The sequence below is a fragment of the Antedon bifida genome, chromosome 4 (genome assembly GCF_963402885.1).
Source record: "Antedon bifida chromosome 4, ecAntBifi1.1, whole genome shotgun sequence".
In the NCBI taxonomy this organism is placed as follows: domain Eukaryota; kingdom Metazoa; phylum Echinodermata; class Crinoidea; order Comatulida; family Antedonidae; genus Antedon; species Antedon bifida.
Window position 1 is genome coordinate 27,260,776 of NC_136229.1, and position 27,367 is coordinate 27,288,142.

At 32.4% G+C, this 27,367-nt stretch overlaps 2 protein-coding genes across 5 annotated transcripts; one reads left to right on the top strand and one right to left on the bottom strand.

Moving 5' to 3' along the window:
* Nucleotides 1-14: 14 nt before the first annotated feature.
* LOC144839303 (fibrinogen-like protein A) lies at nt 15-2,201 on the bottom strand. Its single transcript, XM_078694620.1, has 4 exons — nt 2,102-2,201; nt 1,531-1,670; nt 408-669; nt 15-274 (listed from the first exon to the last, which is right to left on the bottom strand). Exons 1-4 carry the CDS (start codon nt 2,199-2,201, stop codon nt 15-17), a joined length of 762 nt encoding a protein of 253 aa, XP_078550746.1.
* Nucleotides 2,202-5,253: 3,052 nt separating this feature from the next.
* On the top strand, nt 5,254-27,307 carry LOC144839485 (ADAM 17-like protease). Of its 4 annotated transcripts, XM_078694862.1 has the most exons (24): nt 5,254-5,392; nt 6,281-6,410; nt 6,862-6,995; nt 8,115-8,206; nt 9,544-9,623; nt 10,042-10,151; nt 10,679-10,809; nt 11,267-11,356; nt 11,762-11,851; nt 12,581-12,716; nt 12,814-12,921; nt 13,596-13,723; nt 13,893-13,962; nt 14,377-14,512; nt 14,898-15,068; nt 15,808-15,881; nt 16,397-16,527; nt 17,139-17,217; nt 17,518-17,606; nt 17,964-18,017; nt 18,526-18,569; nt 22,067-22,116; nt 24,693-24,734; nt 26,514-27,307. In XM_078694862.1, the coding sequence occupies exons 1-23, from the start codon at nt 5,323-5,325 to the stop codon at nt 24,704-24,706; spliced, it is 2,211 nt and encodes a 736-aa protein (XP_078550988.1). In that variant the 5' UTR covers nt 5,254-5,322; the 3' UTR covers nt 24,707-24,734; nt 26,514-27,307. The 4 variants fall into 4 exon arrangements, with proteins under 4 accessions (XP_078550988.1, XP_078550986.1, XP_078550987.1 ...); XM_078694860.1 differs by lacking the exon at nt 22,067-22,116 and having other exon boundaries at nt 26,514-27,305; XM_078694861.1 differs by lacking the exons at nt 22,067-22,116; nt 24,693-24,734 and having other exon boundaries at nt 26,514-27,306.
* Nucleotides 27,308-27,367: the final 60 nt, after the last annotated feature.

Genomic DNA, 27,367 nt, shown 5'->3' on the forward strand with positions numbered 1-27,367 from the left:
AATAATTAAGTTTTTTAAGATGTTCTCTTTACCATCATCACGGTCTTCTTCAGACTGTAATCAGTAGTTTTCTTGTAATGCCACCAAATGATGCCTCTGTGTCGATTGCCTGAAGAAAGTCCTGGTGTGAGGTAAAGTCCATTCAGAGTTGAATGATAACAAGAGTTGTACCACCAAGCACCTTTGCAAATTGCAGCACAGTTCCCACCGTTCTTATCATTGTCTCTATCATAGGTGGAAAATTTCTGACCATTGTGGAATGCCAAAGAGTCACCTAAACAAACAAAACATGGACCCTCTTTAGTTTACATCATTATTTAATATTTAAAAAATCATTTTGTTTTCTATCTCTGGCTTACTCTGACATGCATTTATTTAGCTTAAATTTTGGTTGAAGATATACTAACCTATCGTTCCATTGTAACCACTTACTCTCAGAGTATACTTTGACCACTCAGTACCAACGCGAAAGTGAGAATATCGTGCAAAACCTTTTACATCCAAGTGATCTGTGATCTCTACTAAGAGCTCAAAATCACCATTAGATGTTATACGGTTGATCTGTTCATTACCAAGCCAAAACTCTGAGTGTACGTTTCCAAAACCCTCTTTGTATCCTGCCCAATTACGGTAGAAGTTAACCAGTCCATCTTCCCTTCTTTGTATTACCTAGAATAATGGATAATATTTGAATATTAATTTTTTGCCTTTTTAAAAATTGACCCCTGAGTATTTACTATAGAACATTCTGAGTCAAGCACCTGGAGATAGAAAGGTACTCCTTATGAAACAGTCTGAGTGTACTAAAATGTTCAAGTTAACTAGCGCCTTTGATTGTTTCTATTCTGCATTGAATCAAGCACTGCACCCTTTGACTACATGACCTGGTTCAAGCTTTACAACCTACTATACTATTTCTTTCAACGTAATTCAAATTTAGTATGATCTTTTTTTCAATACATTTGTATAAGCAATGGTAATGTTAAATGCCAGGTGCGGGCAAAACATTTCTATTGATCATACATTCCAATAATTATCGATCTATAGTTTCCCCTATGTTTCACATTTTTTTGGATTTTATTTGTTGCACGAGCTTGTTGAAAATAAGCACTTCAGTGTGGGGGATAGTTCAAATTACACAGTAAAATCTCTATTCTTTTGTACACAAATAGAGAGGCATTTTTAAAAAACTATGAAAAATAAACGGTGTGGTAAAAAATCAGATGACTAAATATGGGTAATATAACTTTTACGTTTCTGGTATTTTATATATTTTTGCCAAAATTTGTATTTGACCATTTTAAGGGAAATTAATGTTTTTACGTCTTTTTCTATTACAAATATTTGATTTATGTATAATTAACCAGATATTATGTTTAAAATGTTGGATCTACTCTCTCTCCCCTGTTAATAGGTCTAGCTCTTAAATTTATGTAGTGTTGTTTTAGGAATTTGTGACAAACATAAAACCTGCAGTGTTGGTTGTACTCTCTTCGATATCTTTCAATAAATTGATGTTTCTATACTCACTGTCCATCCACCATCTTCCCTCATGTCACAGTAAACATTAAACTCTGGTCTTCCATCTGTTGGCTGTATCACATATTCACCACTCAAAGCAGAAGGATCATGTTTTAAGATGTCACTACAGTCCCGGTTAAAACATTTCACTAAAATTACATAACCGTAACAAATAACTGATAGCAAAAAATGCCAACCCAGGTATTTTGATCTTTAAAATGGTTTCAATAATTAATATTAATAATGAGTATGCCTCGTTGATAGCCTACTCTTTGAAACTGAGAACTGTAATCTGTTATTAATGTTATAGATTAGGCCTATTTAGACATTTCCTCAAGCTTAATTCAATCTAATTTAATTTTCATACATTTTTGTATCATCGATATTTAAAATACAGCAGCTATTGCTATCTAAAATAATTCATATTCTTTTTATTTCCTGAACAGGCGTAGGGCCTATCTTTGTTTATCTTTATGTTATAGAAATCGATTCTCATTCTACAGTAGGTAGGTGGAGAGGCTGAAGACAATAGGCTATTTACAGTATAACTCATCCCTACCTAGCTTATTATTACACTTGCCTGGAAGGGTGCACATATCCTGATCCCCAGGTTCTTCTGTTGAGTTACAGGTAACTAACACTAGCAACATACAACCAAGTACTAAATCTCGGATATACATCATACTCTAGCACTAGAAGTTCATTCAGTACAATTGGCGTTGATAATTGGTGTTTAGCTAAAATTAGAAAAGGGTATAGTCATACTATGAATTTTGTTCTACAGCTCTGTCTACACTATCAAACTAGTTTGTGTGTGTGTTATATGCCCAAATATGGTAGTGATATGCTTAAAAATGGTAGTGATATGACATCATCATGTCCATGTAGACCTATGGGCACATCACATTTTTTGTCACATAAAGTTTGATTGTGTAGACAGAGCAGAGCTTAAGAACAACAAAAAACCTGATCAGTCAACAAGCCTATGAAGTCAATAAGTTACCAGCCTGCAGTAAAGAGTCACTATAGCCTATAATTCTAGCCTATACATGAAAACACGCTTTAATTACATGGAACAAAATAAGTAAGAGAGTCACACTTCGTTATAGGTAGGCCTATCATATTGTTGGGTTCATAGCAAGTCTTTTTCAAAACAACAAAACAAAAGTTTAAATTAAAATGGTGAAAAGACGGATAAAAAACAGCATTAACATTTGTCTTTCACATTGTGAAGGTAGAAAACTGTTCAATTGGAGACTTTTATTCGTTCTCCAACATACAGTTTTCTATCTAAATCGATAATAGAAATGTAATACTTACTTTCAATGTTCTCTACTCGACAGCTAAATGATGAATCGTATGTCTCGTTTCTCACATAGTGCAATATTGAAGTAGGCCTACTTTTATAGAGATCGATTGGGAAAAAACCCATATGTTTTCTCATCAAATGCATTCAAATGATTGTTTATAATAGGATTTATCATGTAATCCGAATCAAGTTATTATGCTGAATAGTATTTGAATATCTTCTAAGTTTTAGTAGGCTAGCTAATTGACTCGTGAAATAGATAAAACTGAACTCTTTTGTAATTTGCCTCTGTAAACATTAAATTTAAGAGAAAATAAATTTGTGAATACGGCCCAATATCCTAATTGGATTTTGTACACATTTGAGAGGATTTAATTAAAACATTTTTTCTAGAATTTGTTCGGGTAATTGGTTCGTGAAAAAGATTAAACACTTTTGTAATTTGCTGTTTGTAAACACTCAAAGCAGGATGTTAAGCTTGACTTTATTCAGTTATACACAGTACAGGAGATTCACATGTTGACATTCACAATACAAGCGTATGTTCACACAACATAATAATAGAGAATATACATAATATAAAAGCTGCAAAGCGTTTTTACATTGATAACAACAAATAGTACGAAAAGTATATTTTTAGTAAAACAAAAATCGTCGATCTGAATCATATCCAAGTTACAACCGACATAAAGTGATTGTGTGGTGTGTGGTTAACTCTCTGAAAACCCGCTTTAAAAACGAAATCAAAAACTTTAGCCTATGCATGGAACTGCATGCAATACACATAACAGTGATATTTATTAGGGCGTCATCTGTTCACCCCACCAACGAGTTTTACAATAACAAACTGTTTCCCCCTTATTCAAATTATAAAAAGATGCTTGAACCAATTTGGAGAGTGTGTGTTGAAGACGTTTGAAAACAACTATAGCGTTCTGAATACGTAATAGAAATAGAGCGCGTTTAATGTGAACCTGTTGACCATTGAAGACGTTAAAGTAGCGTTCTTCAACACGTTTATGCAGTCGCGTGCTCAAGTTAGTGTTTACCTACCGACCAATCGACCGACATAGTGTGAGCTGTAGAGTCGGTGTCGGTCAATACATTATAGTGTAACCGCTATTTATCGGTAAGTCATCATGGTTTTTGTGACGGAAAGTAATGAAATGTTGGCTCTTATCCATAATGGCTTATTAAAAAAATGTATACATCAAATCTTTTTCATTTCTTGAATCAATTTAATTAATTTGAATGTTATTTGTTATTATAGTATCAATTTTTATTTCAAAATTTTTCTTTTTATTTAGTTAATTTAAAATGATATCTTTTTATAATATTTTGTAATTGTTAATACTTGGATCGCGAATACAGCCACAACAATTTTATATATGCTGCAGTATCAGTGAACTTGCAATGTCTGCCTTATAAACTTCTACATTGAAGCAAACTAAAAACATATTGCATTAAGAAATAAAGTTACTGCAGTAGAATTGAGTTATATAAGATGGGCGGGAAAATAAAAACCTTTAAATGAGGACTGATTGTTGAAAATAATATTTATGGTTTTTATGTTTGATTTAAGAATGCTGAGAGGAGATTTGTCACTAGAAGAGATGGTTCACATGAAATTATGTCCAGTTGCAAATAAACAATCCAATGAGGGACCTAATCGAAATTATTCTATAAAATTACTGCAGTAACTACATTTTCTAATTGCAATATGCTTTTAGTTTGTTTCAATGTAGAAGTTTTATGAGGCAGATATTGTAATAAAACAGTGTATATGATTACTACACAAAAAAGCTTGCTGAATAATTTCATAAACCGGTTTACGAGTAAAAAAAATGCAGTTACTGCAGAAAAGCAATTTTGACATGGTCCCTTAATAGATTTGCAATTGTTAGCTTGTTCATGTTTTGGTTGCCAACATAAGACTGTTTCAGAATTTGTCTGATACTGCTTATAAGTGTGATTGATGAATACCGGACAGGATCTACACCTGTTACTGAATTTAATATTGCTGTACTGTACATTATTTAATGAAGATTTCGTTCTGTAATAAAAAAAATGAATATTTTATTGTCCTCTTTTCTTGTTTAGTACATTTGTGACGATCTTGTTTTTAACCTTTTAAAATCTAAAGTTACCTTTCTAAATCTATAAAGTTACGATTTTATTTCATCTTGAGATGGATTTATTAATATAATATGAGTTAAATGGGGATAATATTATTTCCATGAGTTGAATGATTGACTGTTCTATTCAACGAAGTGTAACCTTGTTATCTAATTTAGTGATTACAGATTTTTAATATTGTTGAAACAGATATTGAAAGATAATGAGGAGAGAAAAAATGTGTCTGCCGCCCTCTTGTATTTTTCATTGATTTGTTGTGTCCGTCGGGTCGTCGGCCTCGATCATCCCTCGCGGATCGTCAGGTATTTCCTGTGTGTAAGCTGCTAGGCTAGGCCTAGTAAATTATTTTGTTCGTGATGCCGAAAATCGATATATTAGAACTTTATTTTATTACCATCTGTGTTTTTCTGTTACCGAGAAGTCAAGGTATGTGTGTGGGTATTTATATACATTTGAAAATAACCACATTTGGTTTAAATTAGTATTAAAATAACCTTGCTTTGACCGAAGCAAGGCTAGGCCTAGCTCCAAACCAGGCCTAGCCTAGGCCTAGCTAGTCTTGTCGGGATCCGTCAGGACTACTTATTGTAGGCCTCTGTGATAGGACAGGTCTATGTAGGCTACTTATGTTTTAGCTAGGCCCTACGAGTAGTAGCCTTTATATATTATTATTATTATTATTTAAAGGCTTTAACAATGTCGTGTTTACTTTTATTTTGTTCGCAAAATATAAAAACAAGTTCCAGAATTTTGTATAAGGTTTTCCGCAAATAGCGTTCGCATTGTTGGAAGGATTGGGGGCAAACATCACGCACATGATTTGTTGTTTGTAGGTACACATTGTTTACTCCCAAACCCCTTCCATCATGCATTATTGTGCAATCCAATGACATTCCTCGCAAAATCAAGCGATTTATTTGCCTACCTAATGGAGCGTCACTAGAAGGCCTATGCTTTTTTCAAATTTGAAGGGCACGCTAAATACATTTTCATTCAAAAAACAAAATACTGGAATAATAATTAATATTTGTCTGGATTATTGTGTAAATGACCTCATTACATCCAACCACTATACGATCGATGTTATTCATTTATGTCGGAGTCCATAGCATATAATAAGGAACCCCCATATTATATGTTTTAATAATATGTCTTGGCCTGGGAAATGTGGGCTATTGAGCAAGAAGGGAACAATTTTATTTATAAGAAAGACATACAAATAGCACTACCACTAGGCCCTAGTAGTAGTACTAGGCAAGACTGTGAATTAGATTAAAACATGATAAATATGATCTTTCGTTCTACATTTTGCAGGAAGCCTTCATCATGCCCTGCACTACTACGATACTCTTCACACGGACAACATCAAACATCACATAGTCAAACGAGGTGCCGATCACCTTGATCGACATGTGCGATACATTACTTTTACAACTCTAGGAAAGTATGTAAAATCGTATTATTTAGTTAATTATTTTATTAATGCTTTTCTATTGCCTCAGTCTCAATGTGAACCTTTTTGCATTATATATAGTATAAGTACAGTATATATATAAATACAAAAGTCTGTTGACCTGCTCATTGGCATAGTGGTGTTTTCAGTCATTGTATATGCATTAATTATATTATGTTTGTAGGCCTATAGTATGACCCCAACAAATCTGAATATTTTTAGCCAGTAAAGATTAAAAAATGGTTCATTGTCATTGGGCTCACTCGAATTAGTTTGTTTAACCTTTGTGGATAGTTCACCATCCAATAACCCATCAGAATGTCAATCTTACTACAGTATATTAATTACCCTCTATCTCAGCTTTTACTAGAGTTATTCTTTTATCAGACAATGCCAAGTAAGTTGATATAAAATAAAATTTATTTGACTTTTCTTTTTAAAGGAAATTTGATATGGAACTTAGACCATCTCAAACAGCTTTATCAACCAATTTTAAAGCTTATGCAATAGGAGAAGATGGTACAAAAGAAGAGTATGATTTTGATAGAGATAGTATACTTGAAGGACACTTAAGAGGTAATTTTGATTATCACATCCAACAGCAAGCAACTTGTTTTTTACAGAGATACTTTAGATAAACTAACCCTGGACCTTGTGATTAAAAGGCAAGCATGTTGTACCACTAATACTACAGTACAACTATTATTTTCCCCCATAAATAAATAATTTGTTAAAAAAGTGTTATAGGCCAAAAGTCTGGAAGTCAATGGGTTTTTCGTTGATAAGATAACTGTTTATTTTTGTATTTTTATAAACGTAATCATTATTTTTGTTGATTCTTTTCCTTAAAGCTCAGGTACAGGCATGAATTTTAAATATAATATTTTGTTAATTGTACATAAACCAAATATTTGTCACAGAAATCAAGACGAAAAAACATGAATTTCCCTTAATATGGTCAAATACAAAATTTGGCAAAATTCTTCCATAAAAACCAGAAAGACTTTTTTTCAGTAGTTAGGTAGTTAACCTAATGTAATAACATGTCTGGTGACTCCCTAGACGGTGAAAAAAGATGGTGGATATACGGTGGATAATTTTTGCTATAGCATGAAAATAAAAATCTGAAGTTGAATAAAAATATCAGAAATGTAATATTCAAGTTATAGTACCTATATTTATTCATCTGATAAAATGTTTTACCACACCGTTTATATTTCATAGCTTTTTAAAATGCCTCTCTATTTACAAAATGTGTGTACAAACGAATAGAGATTTTACTGTGTAATTTGAACTATCCCCCCACTGATAAGAAAGTGCTTATTTTCAACAAGCTTGTGTAACACAAATAAAATCCCAAAAATTATGAAACATAGGGGAAACTATAGATCGATAATTATTGGAATGTATAATCAATAGAAATTTTTTGCCCGCACCTGGCCTTTAAAGGCAAAATTGAATAAGTTTATTAAAACTACAAAATGACATATTCAAAGTTTGATTTATTGTCTTTGGGGACAATATACCTTTAAGCTATATTTTTATGTTATATCATTAAAAATCCCTTTATATCATTACAATTTTATTGGTGATAGATTAATAAAAAAGACTGATTGATGTTGAATGATTAATTGACAGATATTTGGATTTTATTTAAATTGCTAATCTTTTTTTTTTTATTATTTGTTTATACAGATGATTATGATTCACATGTCCATTGTCATATAGAGGATGGTAACACAATAAATGCTAAAATAGTAACAGAACAAGAAACATATATTATTGAGGTCAGTATCATATGTCTGATAAATATTCTAAATATAATAATTATCTAATTGAAATTTGTTTACGTTCGTTTACTGTAAAGAAAAAAATTAAATGTTTGTTCTACTTCTTTTGTTTCATATACATGTACTAGCCTATTGAAAATCAGACCAGTACTAGCCTATTGAAAATCAGACCAGTACTGGCCTATTAAAAATCAGACCAGTACTAGCCTATTGAAAATCAGACCAGTACTAGCCTATTGAAAATCAGACCAGTACTGGCCTATTAAAAATCAGATCAGTACTAGCCTATTGAAAATCAGACCAGTACTAGCTATTGAAAATCAAACCAGTGCTAGCCCAAACTAGGCCAATAACTTTAGGCTAGTTTCCAGTTTCCAACCCACAAAATAGTCAATCTTTGTGTGATTGTTTGTGTTTGAGTGTGGGCTACTAACATCTGTCAAACTATCCCAATTGACATTTGGGCTAGTGGAAAATTGATTGTAATCTGTTTCCTACGAATGTACATTTAAACAATTGTAAACCATCCGACTGAGTCAGTTCTGCCGATGACACTTTCGCAACCTTTTCTTAGATCTCAATGAGTCATCATAGGAAAGCTCAGCTTGGATACGATAGACTTCCTTTCACATTTTCTATGAGTAATTTTATGAAAGTTAACAGTCAATTTACAATTCAAATTAGTCATTTCATTTTCTGTATGAGGCAATATGAGAAAGATTGCATTGTTCTGAAGCCTTGTCTACACTATCAAACTTTATGTGACAATAACAAAAATGTGATGTGCCCATATATGTCATATCACTTCCATATTTGGGCCTAACACACTTTTTTTGTCAAACTAGTATATGTTTGCTTTCTTTGACATTGACTTGATATTAAAACTCTGGAGTTGTGCAAAGCTTAAAAAAATGTTTCCAAAATCACATAAATTAGTAAATAAATAAAGTACGTAATTAGTCTAAAAACATGTTTAATTGAAAATCAGATTTCTAAAATTGCCTCCTTCCCAGAAGGTCACATTTTTACCACTGTGAAACAAACTAAGCTACATATTCATTAAATGTCATAAATTTTTAAAACAAAGTGGGTGAGACGATCGATAAGTCGGATCTTCAGGTTTCATACTTTTCTCTTCCATTTGTATTATCTCATGTTTGTTAATTGTTGTTAGAAATAAACATAAAATGGTATAGCAAAAAAAGGTGCCTGTACTGTAGTTTAGAAGGAGATTCGAAAGTACAAAATGTTCGCCACTATTTTGATGTTCAAATACAGTAGTATATTCCTATCAATTATAAAATTGTAATAATTCTGAATTTTTGTGTTCTTAGCCTTCGTGGAGGCATTTAACAGACGCTAGGAATGGTACTATGATTTCATACCGAAAATCTGATCGCAAAGTAAATGAAACGTAAGTGGTTGATTATAATTATGTGTCCTCTGAAACGTGATGTTTACTTGTTTTCGAAGCCATTTTTTAAAACTAATAAATTCGCATCCTAAAGTTTGATACTTCAGAAACTTTCATAATTAAGCCCTTTATTTAAAGTGAATTATACTATAGGTAGATACTGTAGGTAAATGTCTATTTTTTCAAGGGGGTATTAATGTCTTCCTTTCGTGTCAATGGCCTTTGTAAAGCTCTGTCTACACTATCAAACTTTGTGACAAAAAAATGTGATGTGTCCTTATATGTTAATTGTTATGTTACGTATCACTACCATATTTGACAACATCACACTTTTGTTGTCAAACTTGTTTGATAGTGTAGACAGAGCTTTAGTTTATCCAAGTAAGTAATCCATCATTATTGTTCTTTATTTATATAGGCATACATATTGTGCGCATGGTAATCACCTTCCAAAAGATTTGAAATACGAAAGAGGAGAGGAAGAAGACTACCATCATCATCATCACCATTACACCAATGAAAATGAAGGTACAAACAAAAAAGATTATAAATATATGTATATTGACAATCTTGTATGTTGTCATATGCTTCAGTTGCTGCCATACAAGTATGTGTAATAAGTATTTGTATTGCATCATTCCATACAGTATGTTCTTATTTGTACTTATATAGCCATCACTTTGACATGTGTTCTTGTCGTACTTATATGGTCAGCTTACATATGTAATTAAACGTACTTATAATATTGCATTGTTGTGGCATTCATATCAATTTCAATTCAATTTTATTTAATCACGGAGGCCAAGATTAAAAACTCATGATTGTTCTTCCCTGGGGTTGTGCACATTCACAAAATACAATTTTAACATTTAACATTACTTATAAGGTCATCGCTGATCCAAAATTGTACTTATACATACATAATATATGGCCATCGTTGTTGGCCATATACGTTCTTATACATACATATGGCATTCACAATGGTATATATGTACTTGTATGGCCATCATGGTTGCATGTACTGGTATAACTGAATATTATTATTTACTATTTAGATGACCATTCAAGAACAAGGAGGTCACTCCGACCCCCTCCAAGGCATGTCTGCCCCTTACTCTTAACAGCAGATAACATATTCTATGTCAACATGGGACAGAGTAGTATGTCACAGACAATTAATTACTTAGTAAGTATAAAATTTGGTACAAATCTGAATGTCTGATTAAGTCAATGTCAGTCTGGACAGTTTCTAGAAGGTCGTGTTTCAGAATAAATACAGAATAATAAATGAATAAATTTCTAATGATGAATGAATGAATAAAGTAATGGAATAATAATGCTAAATAATTAAGTTGTATCAAAAATGTTTGTCAAATCATATTAATACCAATATACCATTAGCTAGCTTATGTTTTGGGATGGTAGACAAAGATTACAGTCTGTGAAGAGTGTAACATGCATTCCGTCCATATTACAAAGCTGTTACAGTCTGTTAATTCACATTCTTTATCTTCTAATGTCCCCGAACGAAAGCTATTAAATCACATTCTTTATCTTCTAATTTTCCGCGAACAAAAGCTATTATGAGATTGGAGAGTGACTGGAAATGTGAACTAAAATTTACAATCTTTTTTCAACGACAGATCTCCTTAGTGGACCGAGTCAATTTGATCTATAAACGAACAAACTGGGATGGCAGAAACTATGGCGGATTCTACTTTGAAGTTGCGGAGGTAAAATGCATAAAATTATAATGCTTGCTAGTGATGATACATTACGACCTCCCTAGAATCCTGATAATCGCAAGAGCTTCCCGATATTTTGCATGATCTCCTTCTAATGGTAGCAATTTCTCCTGATTGTTTTTGATAAAGTATTAAAAATATCCCATGATGTACTTAGAGTATGAAGTCAAAGACTTGTTCTACCTCCAGAATCACAGATTAAGTGGGCCACAGACCAATACCTACGAAGCTGCTCTGTATACAGACCCTTTTACCAAATAACTCGCTCATAATATTATTGTAATATGGACATTTTTAAAAAATAAAACAGGAATGCATACTTGCAGTAAACTTTTGGCTAGATTTTTCATTTATTCTTACATAATTAAATAATAAATAATATCTTTTTCACAGGTTACTGTTCATAAAACAAAGTTACACAAAAATCATTACAATACAGATCCACCAAATGGTGAAGTGTGGGAAGTACAGGATCTGTTGGAGGTAATCTTATGTCAAAACCCTTCATGCATAACATAATACAAAAATCTAATACCATATTAGGATGTGAATTATCAGGTGATAAGTAATTTGATGGTGATTGGCCGTTAAGAAAGCTCACGACCAATCTCAATTACTGGATCATAACAGATTTTTAAAACTAAAGCTCTGTCTACACTATCAAACTTTATGTGAAAAAAAAGTGATGTGCCCATATATGGACACGATGATGTCATATCACTACCATATTTGGGCACATCACACTTTTTTTTAAAAATTCTAGTTCAATGGTGTAGACAGAGCTTAAGGCAATTGCAGAACATGCCAGTTTGAATTTCTCATTGAGGTAAAGATGAGTTATGGCACTCACAATATCAATTACTGTAATCTTTTACATGCACAGTCATATTATTGAGAATGCGTACCAAATTTCTAACATTGATATTTAATATAACATTGAAGTTATTAGCCATTAAGGGACCATGTTAAAATTATTCTACTGCAGTTACTGCAGTAAACTACATTTTGTTATTCTTGTGCAATTATTTAAAAAGCTGTTTAGGAGTCTTAATCATACACATTTTTTATTGCATTGACTGCCTCATAAACTTCTACATTGAAACAAACTATAATCATTATTTAATGCAGTAAAATAATTTTCACATGATTCATAATTGTTTAGTACATTGTAAACTGAGTGAGAAATTATGTTGTAATTCTATTTACTTGCAGATGTACAGCAAACAAAATCACATGAAATTTTGCTTGGCTCACTTATTTACATACCAAGACTTCTCGAACGGCGTACTTGGCTTGGCATACATAGGAACACAGAGAACTAACGCTGTTGGTGGCATCTGTACACAGTGTAAGAACAACTTTTGCATACTAACAACTATACAATATATTTCAATGCAAGGTCTATGTCTAATATTTACATACTTTTCAATTTTTTATGATTATAGCATACCCATCTTCAAGCGGAGAATTATATCTTAATACTGGATTAACAACCACAATAAATTGGGGGCGCCGGGTACTCACAGACGAAGCTGAACTGGTTACAGCTCATGGTAAATACATTTACTGTATCCTTAGTGTTTAATCAACTGCTACTTATTAGACAGTAGCATTTATTTGATAGTGACACTTATTTGACTGTAGCACTTATTCAACTGCAACACTTATTTGACAGTAGCACTTATTTGACACTAGCACTTATTTGACATTCGCCGTTGGTGAACTGCAGCACTTTCTCAACAATAGTGCTTAATGTTTTACATTAGGACTTAATCAAATGCAGCACTTATTCGACACTAGTACTTATTTGACCTTGATAGTCAACTGAACTGCAGTACTTATTCAACATTAGTGCTTAATATTTGACACCAGCACTTAATCAACTGCAGCACTTATTCAACTGTAGCGCTTATTCAACTGCAGGGATTATTCAACTGCATTACTTATTCAATTGCAGCACTTATTCGACAGAGCTTATTTGACAGTAGTACTTATTAAACTGCAACACTTATTCAACTGTAGCGCTTATTCAACTGTAGCGCTTATTCAACTGCAGGGATTATTCAACTGCATTACTTATTTAACTGCAGCACTTATTCGACAGAGCTTATTTGACAGTAGCACTTATTAAACTGCAACACTTATTCAACTGTGGTTGTTATTCATGTGGTGGCTATTGATCACTTGTATCCTTATGTAAGAAATATATCTTTATTTTATGCTACAGAATTGGGACATAATTTTGGAAGTGAGCATGACCCGACATCTAGCAACAATGAATGCTCCCCCGGTGATGTAGATGGTAACTTTCTTATGTATCCTGCATCTGTCAGCGGCAAGAAGGTTAATCATGATGTAAGTTTATCTTATTCTGAGGGTATGTTTATGTTTTATTTACTCCACCAAAAAGAAACAGGGCCAGAAGGATTACCAGAAAATGATAGCCATCTCCTTTCCCCATCAACCCTGTTCAATTTCAATTTTTTCCTAACCTTTTCCTTTTATTTTTTTTATTTCTACGCAGCAATTTTCCGCATGCAGCAAACGTATGATCAATCAAGTATTGAGAGCTAAATCTTCCCGTTGCTTTAGAGGTACAAGTCTTGTTATTCCGTTACTATCATAGAAAGTAAATGCATCTCCTTGAAATACGGGGTGCCATATGCAGCAATCGTCTAGTTAAAATGATAATGTAATTTATACATAGCATTTTGCAATTACAATTTGATTTTAAAATGGCGCACCATACTTGAATTTTCCTCCTAGTACTTTGATACTGAATATGTTGTTTTATGGCTACACAGGGCTTTAGTGGTGATATGAGATTCAATGGATGATACAGCACACTAGACCCTTGTAAATAAATTAATTCATTCTTGTACAGTGCCATTCCAATGACAGTTCATTTTTCATGGCACTAAAATGTGTAACTATTTCCAACCACTAGTATGCATGAATTATAATATTTGTCATGATAATAATAAATTATATATTCATTTTTATATCAGAACCACAAGGTTCAAATGTGTGTGGTAATTACCGGGTTGATGCAAATGAAGAATGTGATGCTGGGTTACTTGCCCAAGGGGAGAGTGATCCATGCTGCCACTTGAAATGCAAACTGAAGCCTAAAAAGCAATGCAGGTTAGTGTATCTACTGCCCTCTATTAATTGGAGTGGAAATAATTGAAAGGGCCCTCTATTGTTTGGATACAAATTTATTATATTCCTGATTTTAATTTTGTAATTTTAGAGAACCTAAAATACAATAATATTTTAATAAAAAAAACAAATACAAAATATATTTTTTAAAAAAATAGGATAAAGTAATACTAATAGTGAAATAATTAATTTTTGGTAATTTTTATACGTTTATAATAAGGTCTTATATTAGTCAACCTTACATTTTTTCCACTACAATTCTCAAACTCTGGTATAAACAGTAATTAGCTGAGCTGCACAATAAGTGGTTCGCCTAGTCCCCCTTGCCCAATAAATGAAAAGGAATAAATGTTAATATACTCTCCAGTGATAAGAACTCACCGTGTTGTGAAAGATGCCAATTTGCCCCAAAAACAAAGGCGTGCCGTGAAACAGAGTATGCAGATACCGGTTGTAAGCAAGACGCATTCTGTACGGGCAGAAGTGCTAACTGCCCTAAGGCTGTACCCAAGAGAGATGACACTGTTTGTATAGAAAAGTAAGAAGAATTTTTCCTTTTTTAATTAGAATTTTAAACGTAAATAATGGATCTCATTCAATTGTATTGTGTAGATTTTCTTTTTTTATTCATGTTTGATGTTGTCTGTTTCTTCTTGTTCTGTACATTTTTACCTGTTATATTGTTATAAATCAGCTTCAGCTGGATGGACCACCCTCATAAAATATTGTTGAAATAAATAAATAAATAAATTTATATATAAATCCAAAGGCAAATTACTGAAAAAATGACAATGCTGTGGGTATCAGTGGCTGATCTCAATGGAGATACAAAAAAAAAAAGCTAAATCAAAACGATAAAGTAAAACAGCCAGAAAAGTTAGCAGAGCTTTCGGGCAACACTAGCCCTTCATCAGTGCAAGTGAAGGAATTTGGATAACGTCATATATAATAAATTTATATATATAATCAAGCAATGAATTTGTGGAAGATAATTTAAATTTATTTGTATTTATTAGTTGTTTGTTTACTAGATAATAGTAATAATTTATTATATATTTTATTTGATCAAAAAACTCTACAAATTTGATTAACAACTTAATCAAAATTACATATAGGAAATAAATATATAAACAAATTTCAGTTATTTGAAATTACTTGATGATATCTAAAAGACTATATTAGTCAAAATTTGCATTAAAATCTCAATTCCACCCTATACAATACTGTGCAATTTATATGTGTAAATCGGAATTGTTTTTTTTTTCTTATTGTTAAAGTGGAAAGTGTAGAAATGGTATATGTATGCCATTTTGTGAAGTGAATGGTATGATTTCCTGTATATGTACAGATTGTGAGTATATTTAAATAAATTAAACTTGAAACCTAAATTTCTATTAGTATGTAAGAAAGGCCATTGTTCACATGCATAATCAGTGTTTGCTTCATGATTGGCCATACAAACTTTTAAAGTTAACTGGAAACTCTCCCAAAACCAGACTTTTCTTGAGGTCACAAAAAACCCAAAATCTTTGTTACCATTTAAAAAAAAAAGTATGCATCAGAAAAAACTATTTAGCGAGCGAACCGTAATACGTACAGTAGCCATAAAATCGGCAAGGGTTCAAGGTTCACTGGCTCTGGAATCTTCTCGGATAAGGACTATAAACTGTAGGTCCAGTGTACACATCTGGCTGATGTGCACTTTAAAGAACCTAGTACATCTTTCGATACAAATATGGGGTTACCCCTGGGTACTATTACACACACAGCCACTTATCTAGGGAGCTGCACATCCTTCAGATGACAGTTAGTCTCCCGCTTTTGTGAATTTTTGCAAATTAAATACTGTGTGTGTTTATCCAACAGCTTCCGAGTCTTGTTATTGGTGCTGTAAAAGATTTGAAACAGATGCCTGTACATTATTTTACAATGTCTCAATAAAATCACCACAGCGCGTCCCTGATGGGCGACCGTGTAACCATGGAGTTTGCAACCAAGTAAGTTATACGTTTTATGTATTCTAAAATGAGTATATACTGTATATTGTATTAAAGTACCCATATTTTTATCATTTCTATTATTTAATATCTTTTTACACCGCTTATTATTGTATTACTTTCACAACAGTGCAAAGCATAATGAAGATTGTAAAATACAGTGGAGCTCCTATTAAGGGGACAACTTCAGGACCCAAAAAAAAATGTCCCCTTAATAGAGGTGTCCCCTCAATAAAGGTTGGCCATTGTGTTAAAACATATACAGTATTTACATAAAAACTCATTCTTTTCACCTTAATGAGTCCCCTTAATAGGGGTGTCGCAATAGTAAGGGTGTCCCTGAATAGGGGTGTCCCCTAATAGGGGTGTTCCCTTATAGGGGTGTCACATTAGTTGGGGTGTCCCTGAATATGGGTGTTCCCTTAATAGGGGTGTCCCAAAAAACGGGTTCCATACACTTTTTACATTAAATAGGTCATTATTTTTATGACGACCAACCTTCAAGGGCCCCTTATATTAAGGAGACACTGTTGTTGGGTCCTGAAGGTGTCCCCCTCCCCCTTATAGAAGTTCTATATTTCAAATATAATACATGTATGCTTTTCTTTTAGGGTGTATGTGAATCTCAAACTCAAGATTTAATTGAAAGGTTTTTTGATGTATTTGAAGGGATCACAATAAGCAAATTAGGTTAGTGTGACACTGTGGCATGGTACTGGTCTTTCAATGTAGGAGCTTAGGTTCAATTCTTCTCCAGTACCAGTTTCATGTCTGAAAATTAACATCTATCTAATAAATGCTCACAATGTTAGACCTGTCATATCTGTATTTGACACGTAGCTTGCCATATGTCTTTCCATCCCAGTTCCATGGTATATTCCTACCTCTGGCCTAGTTCCAAAATTTGTCATAAGAACAATTCCACTCTCAAAGCATTGTCCCTTACTAAACTGTGAATGAAATTATTTTTTTCATTTTTTTTTCTTACAGGTCGAATAATAAAAGACAATATTGTCGGAGCAACTATTATCATATCTTTAATTGTTTGGGTACCATGTAGCTGCCTCATTCATTATGTAGTAAGTTGAACTTTTTTCTTTTGGTTGTATACATTGTTTTTACACAAATTTGTTTTGGAAAGCGAGCATTTTTCCACCATTGGGTATTTTGTACATTAGTACTAGCAAGCTTTCATTAATTAATGTTTACCTTGTCTACACTATCAAACTTTATGTGACAAATTTGGACATGATGATGTCATAGCACTACCATACTTGGGTATATCACTACCATATTTGGACACATCAAACCTTTTTTGTCAAACTAGTATGGTAGTGTAAACTGAGCTTAAGGCTTTCCAATCAAATACGCCACATTTTATTCAAATTGTTGAGCATAATTATGGTTGTTTAATTTCTATTAATTTTTTTTTTTAGGATAAAAAACGAGAAAAAGAATTACATGAAGATAGTGATTGGTTCAGTCCAAATGTAAGTTATTTTCTAACAATAATATTTATGTTAAATACATCAAAATCGTTTTGTAAAACAGAATGAATAAATTAAGTGCTCAGAAACTGAGTGAAATGTGAGAGCAGCATGCATGCTATTTAATATTTTGGCCCATATATTCAATATATGAATGAATGAATGAATGTGTATGGCTTTTTTGGTATGAATAGAACCTATTAAGGGGACACTTTTTTTTGGGGTCCCAAATGTGTCCCCTTAATAGGAGTGTCCCAAAGGATGTGTTTCACTGTATTTACAAATAATAATTTAGGAAGATTACTTGATAGAGGAGAGAGATAATTAGTGTAGTATACCTAAAAGGTTATGTTGGTAACGCAACGTACACCACAATGCAGATAGATTCAGACACTCGCATCTCAGAATTCACATCGTCAACCTTCCTTACATACAGCAATCTGTCAACAACAGATATGTGTGATTACATTAATTCATTTAATGATATAATAAAAATATTTCTTTTCAACAGAATAAAGAATTGATGAGGCCAGGGGACAAGAACAAAGTTCGAAGGTACAAGCCACCATCCTATCTAGAGAAGGAGACTGTTCTCTAGCTAACTGCATGGGTTTATGTGAGACCAACGGTATGTCTAGCCCACACACTTATGAAGTTAAAATACTGTTATCGACCTTTCAAATTATGAGAATTTAAAATTCAAGATTCTGTCTGCTAATATTGTAATTACAGTTTTATCAAATGTTGATAATGTTTAATGTCAACGGGCAGCAGACGGTAAAGGTGATTCTTACTGTTATGTGTCAAAAGCTTTATTTTAATGGTTGCCATGCATTTGTTCGTATCATGCCCATTTTTATTTGTTGCCAGAAATAATTTTATTTGACATTTTTAAGAAAAACAAACAAATTTAAATATCTAAAGGCAAATTACTGAAAAAATGACAATAATGTCCGTGGCTGAATCTCAATGGAGATACAAATAAAACCCAATCAAAACAATAATATTTAAATATATATAATGTTGGTCTACTGTTTGCTTATTCCTGGGCTAAAGCCTGTCAAGCAAATAGTATGCCTATTATTTCAGGCACCACTGGCTGCCCATAACTATATTTGAATAACTTTTTTATAAATCGATTATTTTAAACAAGTTTTATTTAAAAAAGGCTGACAATGCCTTGCTATTAAAACAGCACTAAACAGGGCATGCCATTATTATTATGTGCAGTACAGTATATTGCTGATTTCAAAGTGTGTGTTTGCTAGATATACCGTTAGCTTTTGTGTGTCTCTTGCGCATGTCCTCTACACAACCTCTGCAGATCCTGTTTCTTTTTAGGCCTGTTCAGACTTGCAGATACTGGAGCCTACATAGGGAACCATACAACTTGTTTAATGCAGGGAGGGTAGGGAGCCTACATGTAAGGTACCTAGCCCACATTCAGGCTACCTAACTTACCTAAAAGCCAAGGCAGAGTACCTAGCCTATGCCATATAATAACATGAGCCTGAGTTAACTTTAATCATATCTTAACTCAAGCCAGGACAGTGTCTCAAGTCTGAACGTAGCCAAAAGTGTCATCATCACCCTGTGTGTGTATTGTGTTGATGTGATGCATGGTAGTTTACAATGTTGAATGTGATTGTATACAATTTAACTAATACCTTATGCCATGTCTTTTTCATTTTAAAGAAATCGGCATGTATGCATGTTGGGTTTCAGTGTAAATATACAATGTAAGAATTATTGCCTAGGCCACAGCTACTCCCCCATGTTCATATGGAAAATAGAATTTCTTATGAACAAAATTTTCTTTGATAACTACCCCCTGAAATATATTTCCCGGACAACACAATTAACCCTGGACAATTCCCTCCTACTGTAGGTCAACTATACTCCCAGGACAACTATGAGGATACGATAATATTATTATTGTCATTTAAACGACATGGTAAAAATGAAATTTAAAGTGAATTTAAACATACAATACAAACAATGCTGCAATGAAATACAAGTACAAAATATGAAAACAAATTCTTTAATTTTCCAAATTTAAAATAATTTTAATATACTGTAGTGCTGTATATTATGCTAATTAGTACTACAAATTGCCATTGTCCACAAATACATTATGTGCATTTCATTGCAAAGCTGCTATGAAATAAAAATTATCTTTATGAAAGACAGCAATTAATTAAATTTTACTGTTAGATAAATTTACAATATGGTTTACAATATTGTATTTACCAGATAAAGATCAAACTTTGAACTAATCAAAGTGAGAAAATCTGAACTTGTAAACAAAATGACTTTGCTGATTGATATGCATAGGCCTAGTCTAGCTTCTAGACAAATTTATAAAATGAAAACGTTTTGCACACATGGCGTGTCATACGTATACGGGATGTAGAATCGAGTTACAAAAAAAATGTTAGGGCTTTCACATTTAAGTTCAAATATTATTGGATAGAAAACATATCTTTTTTAATTGTGTGAAAGAGCAGTGTGATATTGAGGTATATAAGAAAATAAGATGGTGCTCTCCTTTTATAAAAATAATATAAAAAATATTTATACTTTTTTACACTTTTTATATACTTTTATATAAATTAAAACATCAATATTTATTATTGCAATTTTGTTGGGCCAACTACAGATCTGCAGAGGTTAGAAATATTTGTTTTTTTTATAAGTTATAACATTCGAAAACCATGGTAAACAATTTTTTTTTAAATAAATAAAATTTTAATGAGAGTGATTACATTAGGAAGCTAACAGGGTGTCGTGGGACTATTCCATTAGGTTTGTAGGGTACAATCATTTTTTTCAATCTGTATTTTTTATACAAGCCAAAGGTTTAGAAATCATGAATATTAATTGTAGAATCATTTTTTTTTAATTAAAAGTTCAATGCAAACTAAATCCTTGTAGATAAATATATAATTCCATTCCATTTTTTTATTCGGTCCAGTGTTTAACTTTCATTTGCTAAGTTATTAGAAAAATTAGGTTATTGTACTGTAAATAAGTTAATGTCAATTAAATAGGTTGTGTCAACTGTTTTCTGCAAGCCAGTTCTGTGGCTGAATGGTATAGAATTCAGCTTGTGAAACTTGAGGTCTAAGTTCGAAACCCATCAACTCTCTTGCCCTTTATCAGGGGTTTCCCCTTAGTTGAGTCGTCCAAAAGGAGGAGTTGGAATGTATAATCACATTTTGAGTTTGTCCCTCTAAAACTATCGACTTCTTTGTTATGTGTACCAAATTATTTTTCAAAATTTGTAAATATTGTACAAAACATTATATTTATTATGTGACAATCAATAAGTATTTCATCTTCTTAAAATAGTTGAATTAATAATATTAGTAATTTATCATTTATTGACTTTTATAATAAATTTTATATTTCATAATTTTTTTAATACAGTAATTACCACAATAGAAAGCTAACAGTAATATTATTTAAAATAGGCGCAAGATTTGAGTTCTCTTGGCCACTGCAGTGTAAAAGTATTAGGAACCATGTCAAAATAATTCTACTGCAGTAACTTCATTTTGTTTACCTTTAACCTGTTTATTAAATTATTTAGCTAGCTTTTTGTGGTAATCATACTATTTATTATTATTCTCTACCTTGAAACAGACTAAAACCATACATTATTGCAGTAAAAAATGTAGTTAATGCAGTAACTGCAGTAAAAGAATTTAATGTGAGGATGATGGTAAAATAACACGATCCCTTAATAAATTTGTTACAGTTGTGAGATAGCATTTAAATTAAATTTGAGTTGATTTGATAGTCTTGTTGCAGTAATGATTATGCAAAAATAGATTGGATATAAATGTGGTAGAGTCCATTGTTCCCATAGGGGTGCATATTTGGGGCTAACACTAAGACAGAATATTATACCTACCATTGTTTATTTGATATGATATGAATATACGATAGGTTTTTATGTTGTTTTTTAGTATCAGCCTGCCTTCTAAATAATATAATTTTCCGTCTTTTTATTAAAATCAATTAATTTAATTTTTTCTGTTTTGTTTTAGTCATAGACCTCCAGCATATCAAGATGTCAAACACGCTAGTTACAAACATGGTATATAAAATTATTGATCATTAACTTCATACATCCATCCATCATTGACAAAAACGTTCCGATCATCTGCACATGCGTACCAAATATTGACAAAAACTTTCCGATCATCTGCACATGCGTACCAAACATTGACAAAAACTTTCCGATCATCTACACATGCGTACCAAACATTGACAAAAACTTTCCGATCATCTGCACATGCGTACCAAACATTGACAAAAACTTTCCGATCATCTGCACATGCGTACCAAACATTGACAAAAACTTTCCGATCATCTACACATGCGTACCAAACATTGACAAAAACGTTCCGATCATCTGCACATGCGTACCAAACATTGACAAAAACTTTCCGATCATATGCACATGCGCAGAATTAACGTACATTCAGCATTTAAAGCTATATTTACACTTGTGCCATTTCACATTCAATTCTTTATATAATTTCTCGAGACAAGTGTGAATATAGCTTACATATAATGCTTCACTTTCTAGTGCGAACATTGTATAATAACAATATCATATCGCAACAATCATCATAATAATATATCTATATTGCTTAAATCGACATTATTAATCAAATATTAATCAGCTTATTACTTTTGAATATTGCTATTTCAGACGCAAAGTCAATGCTTCCGTCACGTAACATATTCAAAGTAGAGGAATGAAAATCATGACTAATTTATTTGTTTACCTAAAAAAGTATAAGCTATCTGAACGCGGGTTGTCCGTACTTATTTCTACTGAGCAAAAGAGTACGGATTAAAATACCGTATTTTTAAAGAACGATGTTTTCTTGCCAACAGAAACGGATCCATGTATTATAGAACCAGTTTTAAAAACCCAAATTCCTGTCTCGATCGTAAAATACCGGTTATAACGCGATCTTTTTTAAGTACCGGTTTATAAAGAAACCCGTTCTTTTGTGATAGAATCGGGCCCTAAGTCTCTACCATTTCGCGATTCTTCAAACGTAACCCCCGATGACTCTTTAGATAGAAAGAATTGTTGATGTACCGTACTTATACAATGATTTGAAATATGTTGCAACAAAATGTGTATAGACCCTATTTTTATACATTGTGTTACTATTGAAATACAATAATAACTTCATTATATTCAATTTACATTGTAACACTACATCCGGTAACTCTGAGCTTGATCAATTCATTGGCTTGTTTACCATAAGCTTTATTTGATATCTAATTTTTTGGTGACATTTTACACTTTTCGAATAACACAAAGAAAAAAGTATTTTCCTGTGTAAAATTAATTGTTCTTTTGTGTGATACTTTTTTCATAAGAATGCCTCAAATTTATATAAGTCACAGTTAATTGTGGTGAATTTCATATCTTTTATAATGCTCTGTCTACACTATCAAACTAGTTTGACAAAAAAAGCTTGATGTGCCCAAATATGGGCACATTATTTTTTTTGTCACATAAAGTTTGATAGTGTAGACAGAGCGTTGCATTACAAAAAGTCCTGTAGCGCCAGTGTTAGGAAGGGGATATTTCACACGACGATAAAAAATAAAACTTTTTATACCCAGAGCTACTCTTTAGTAAATATTGAATTAATTTATTCGTTTTTAATCACATGCACATCAATTATTTCAATTCTTAGATAAATATTGCTTAATTTTAGTGACGCTAAACTTACTCAAAATAGGGAAGTTGTGACGTAACTGAAACCAAAAATTGTTCGTCGAAAAATGTGGTTGAAACCAATCAATCGTAGTTTTAATTAAAGATAAGATTTTAATTTTTTGTTTTCGATCCAATTTTGGTAAAAGTCAAAAACTATTATATGTGCCATTTTAAAATGGCATATTCAACTTTAAAAAAATAATTCTTAATTCGTTTAGGGGGACAATATTATTTACCAATAAATGTTATATTTTAAGTATAGGCTTCTCATGACTCCAATATTTTAACTTTTTTCTCTCTCATTCATGTTTCATACGGGTTAGTAAAGGGGAAAATAGATTAAATTCGATGTTCCGAGTCTTCCATATTTGGGAATATAACAAAAAACATACAAATTAATTATTGAATTGTGGCTAAAAATTACCCGGAGATAATGATATTAATAAACTTGTTACGTTGTATATCGAACTTCTGATGCTAACAGTTCAACCAACCAATTTTCCGGAGTTTGAACTCTCTGGGAATTCCAGTTTTATTCAAAATGTAAAACTATAATTGTTTTACATTTTACACTCTGGTAAGAACCTTATTTTTTTCTTAAATAAACGTATTAATATATGCATGGTTATTGCTTGCACATGTTTGTATCGTATTTTTTTAATAATTTAAACATTTGCTTTGTTTTATTGCATAACATATCAATCGTTTTATCTATGTTAAAAGAAAGTATCATGGAGCTATAATTGTATAGCTCCATGAAATAAACATCTCAATATCGTAAAATAATCTGATTGGAGGCTCCATCAGAAAGAGAACAAAAACCGACGCGCGCGTTGAGTTTCTGATGATTTAGTAGTCTGTTTGCACGCGCGCGTATTAAAGTGACAACACAAAATAGTATAATACTTATATTCTTTCTTTAGGTCACAGGTCATAGCACAGGAAGCAGAGCAAGATTCCAATCTGTAAGTTTGAAGGGAGATGTTTCATTTCCTTGATTGGGTGTCGCCATCATCATATTCCCATTACTACTTGCATGTGCAGATTTTACATCAGTGTCGTCATCACATGTGCTATGTGCTGCATGTGAAGTTTTCAAATCATTTTTACTGTCTAGTCTGGCAAATTCACAATATTATCTTTATTTTCCTTTCATCGTGCATGTTATTTCATCAATGTGCACAATATCATTATTTCCTCGAATCAAAAGTGACGATAATTTGAGATGAGTGGGGAGAATTGGAAATGTTTAATATTATCTGATGACATACAAGACCATCTCCGATTTATTTCATTCCACTGCAAACTATAGCATCGTGTAAACTTTTAAATTACAGCTTTGAAGTTAAGCGGTTTTCTGAATTTCATACCATTTTCACCGAAATTACTGTAGGCCTATTTAAAATGTGGATACTGACTGTATGCATAGGCCTACCTCTTCCAAGTTTTTTTCTCTTTGAATTGTTATCTATTCTAATGGAATGAAATGCCTCTAAGCCAATAATTGTTTGCATGTCATCATTGTTATTTTTAAATATTGTGGAGGTGTGCGAATGTGTATAAGGCAGGCTTTGTACACGTATACGTATACAAACTGAACTACCCTAAACATTCAATAAATACAATCAAATTTTAATATACAATGGTTTTGTTTCTCAAAGTTTCTTCAACTGGATATCAACTGTGTGCAATTATAAAGTACCTAATAATATAGAACTGTATGTTTTGAAAATAAACTCTGAAAGGCATACAAGGATACAATCGTGACGGTCGTCCTAAATCCACCACTACACCACCCGCTTCCCCTACAAACTGTTATTAAAAGAGTTTTATACGAAACCTATTTTTAGGTGACTTACTACATCGCAACCAGCTGTAAGTGGCGGCAGGCGGGCGGGCGAAAAAGATAAAATAGTTAATTGGTCCTTTTTTCCAATCACAATGCACATTTTAAGATTTGTGCTATTATAAAAAATTTATATAAAGTAAACCGTAACATTATAGAAGTAAACTATAATAAAATAATAGGTATTTTATTGGGGAAATAGGAAGGGTGCTTAAAATGGTGACGACGACTTTCTAAAAATCCCCTTTTGAATTTACCGGCTTGACGCCCACACATGTATTACTGCATGCCTGCTTCGAATTGATATTTTTTACTACTAGTGCTATGTATTATATAAATAGTGCTTGGTTTCATGCATTGTGAAGGTTGCCAATCATTTCAACTTTGTTACCGGATACGTGTATTTTTTACTTCTATCCCATTGTTGTTTTCTTTTATTTTTTAGGATTAGAATTTGCTTTAGTCTGGCACGTTTCTTTAAATAAATATACACGCTTTTGTGACTTTGTACGGATTTTTCAGCAACTAAAATGTCACTATTTCGTCATATTTTTATCATTAGTCATCATAACTTGTTTGTTTTCAAAACCACTGTTAGCGTCCTTATTTTTGTGTAAAAAAGAAAATTATTTAAATGTCAAGGCGACAAGTCTTTCCGTGACAGTTATAAAACATTTACATTCAACATCTAGACTTACACCCCCACCCCCACCACTTTTTTTAGAATAAATGCAACACCCTGGACGTTTATTTGAATAAATACGATATAATTTTGACAGAGGGTGCCTCTCCCAGCGCTCTTTCAAATTCTGCAGCATCACATCGTCGAATTAATCGCTGTGCTTTTTGGGGTTTTTTTTGTGACGTTGTCAAAACGTTTGCTTTTTATACTATGTAGCTTTCTAACATGGCTGAAGGGCAGTGAAGATGGAAGAGAGAAGTCCAGCTCTTCGCCGCAGGATAGGATGCACAGTTACGGCACCTATCTCGGAGATGCAGATCTATAGACAAACATACTATGTTATCATAGGGACTGTTTGGGAGGAGTTGTCCGTAAAGGAGACTGACTATATAATTATGATTCGTAAATTGGAGCTTGACGTAACAAAACAAAGCATAGTTATGTTGCATAAATGTTACTATTTTTAGAGTGTTATACATTTTATACCTCTTGATGATTAAAATATACTGTAAATAGAAAGTTAAGATCATGCAGATGTACGTACTTTCTCCTTAGTTAAGTATAAACAGAAAATGATGTTTAATACTAATAGTATGAATGGAAATGATATCGCCAGCCTACCGAATGTTTGAAATTCTGTAGTACTACATGTGTACATTTTTAATGAAATGGAGAAAAAATAATAGTTTCTTCCAAATGCCATGCCGTGTAGGCCTAAGGAAATCTATAAAGTTTGTTTTTGTAACATGATGAATTTTGTTATGTGCTGTGATCCCTGAGCACACAGGGTTGTCGTTGTTAATGTTATGGAGGACATTTTTGTAACGTTTTAGAAAAGTACTCCATGCTCGAAATAGTACTGTATCGATAGCTTGACTGCACTTAGACTAAGTAAGAATACAAAAGATTAGGAATAAGTATATCATTAAGGACCATAAAAGAAATGTTGACCTGTGAAATATGTAATTTATAAATATGAATTTCGAATGAATGACATTAAGTAATCTATTACGATAATAAAACGAAAAACAAAAGATAAGACATCTATATATCTATGTACCTATAACGTA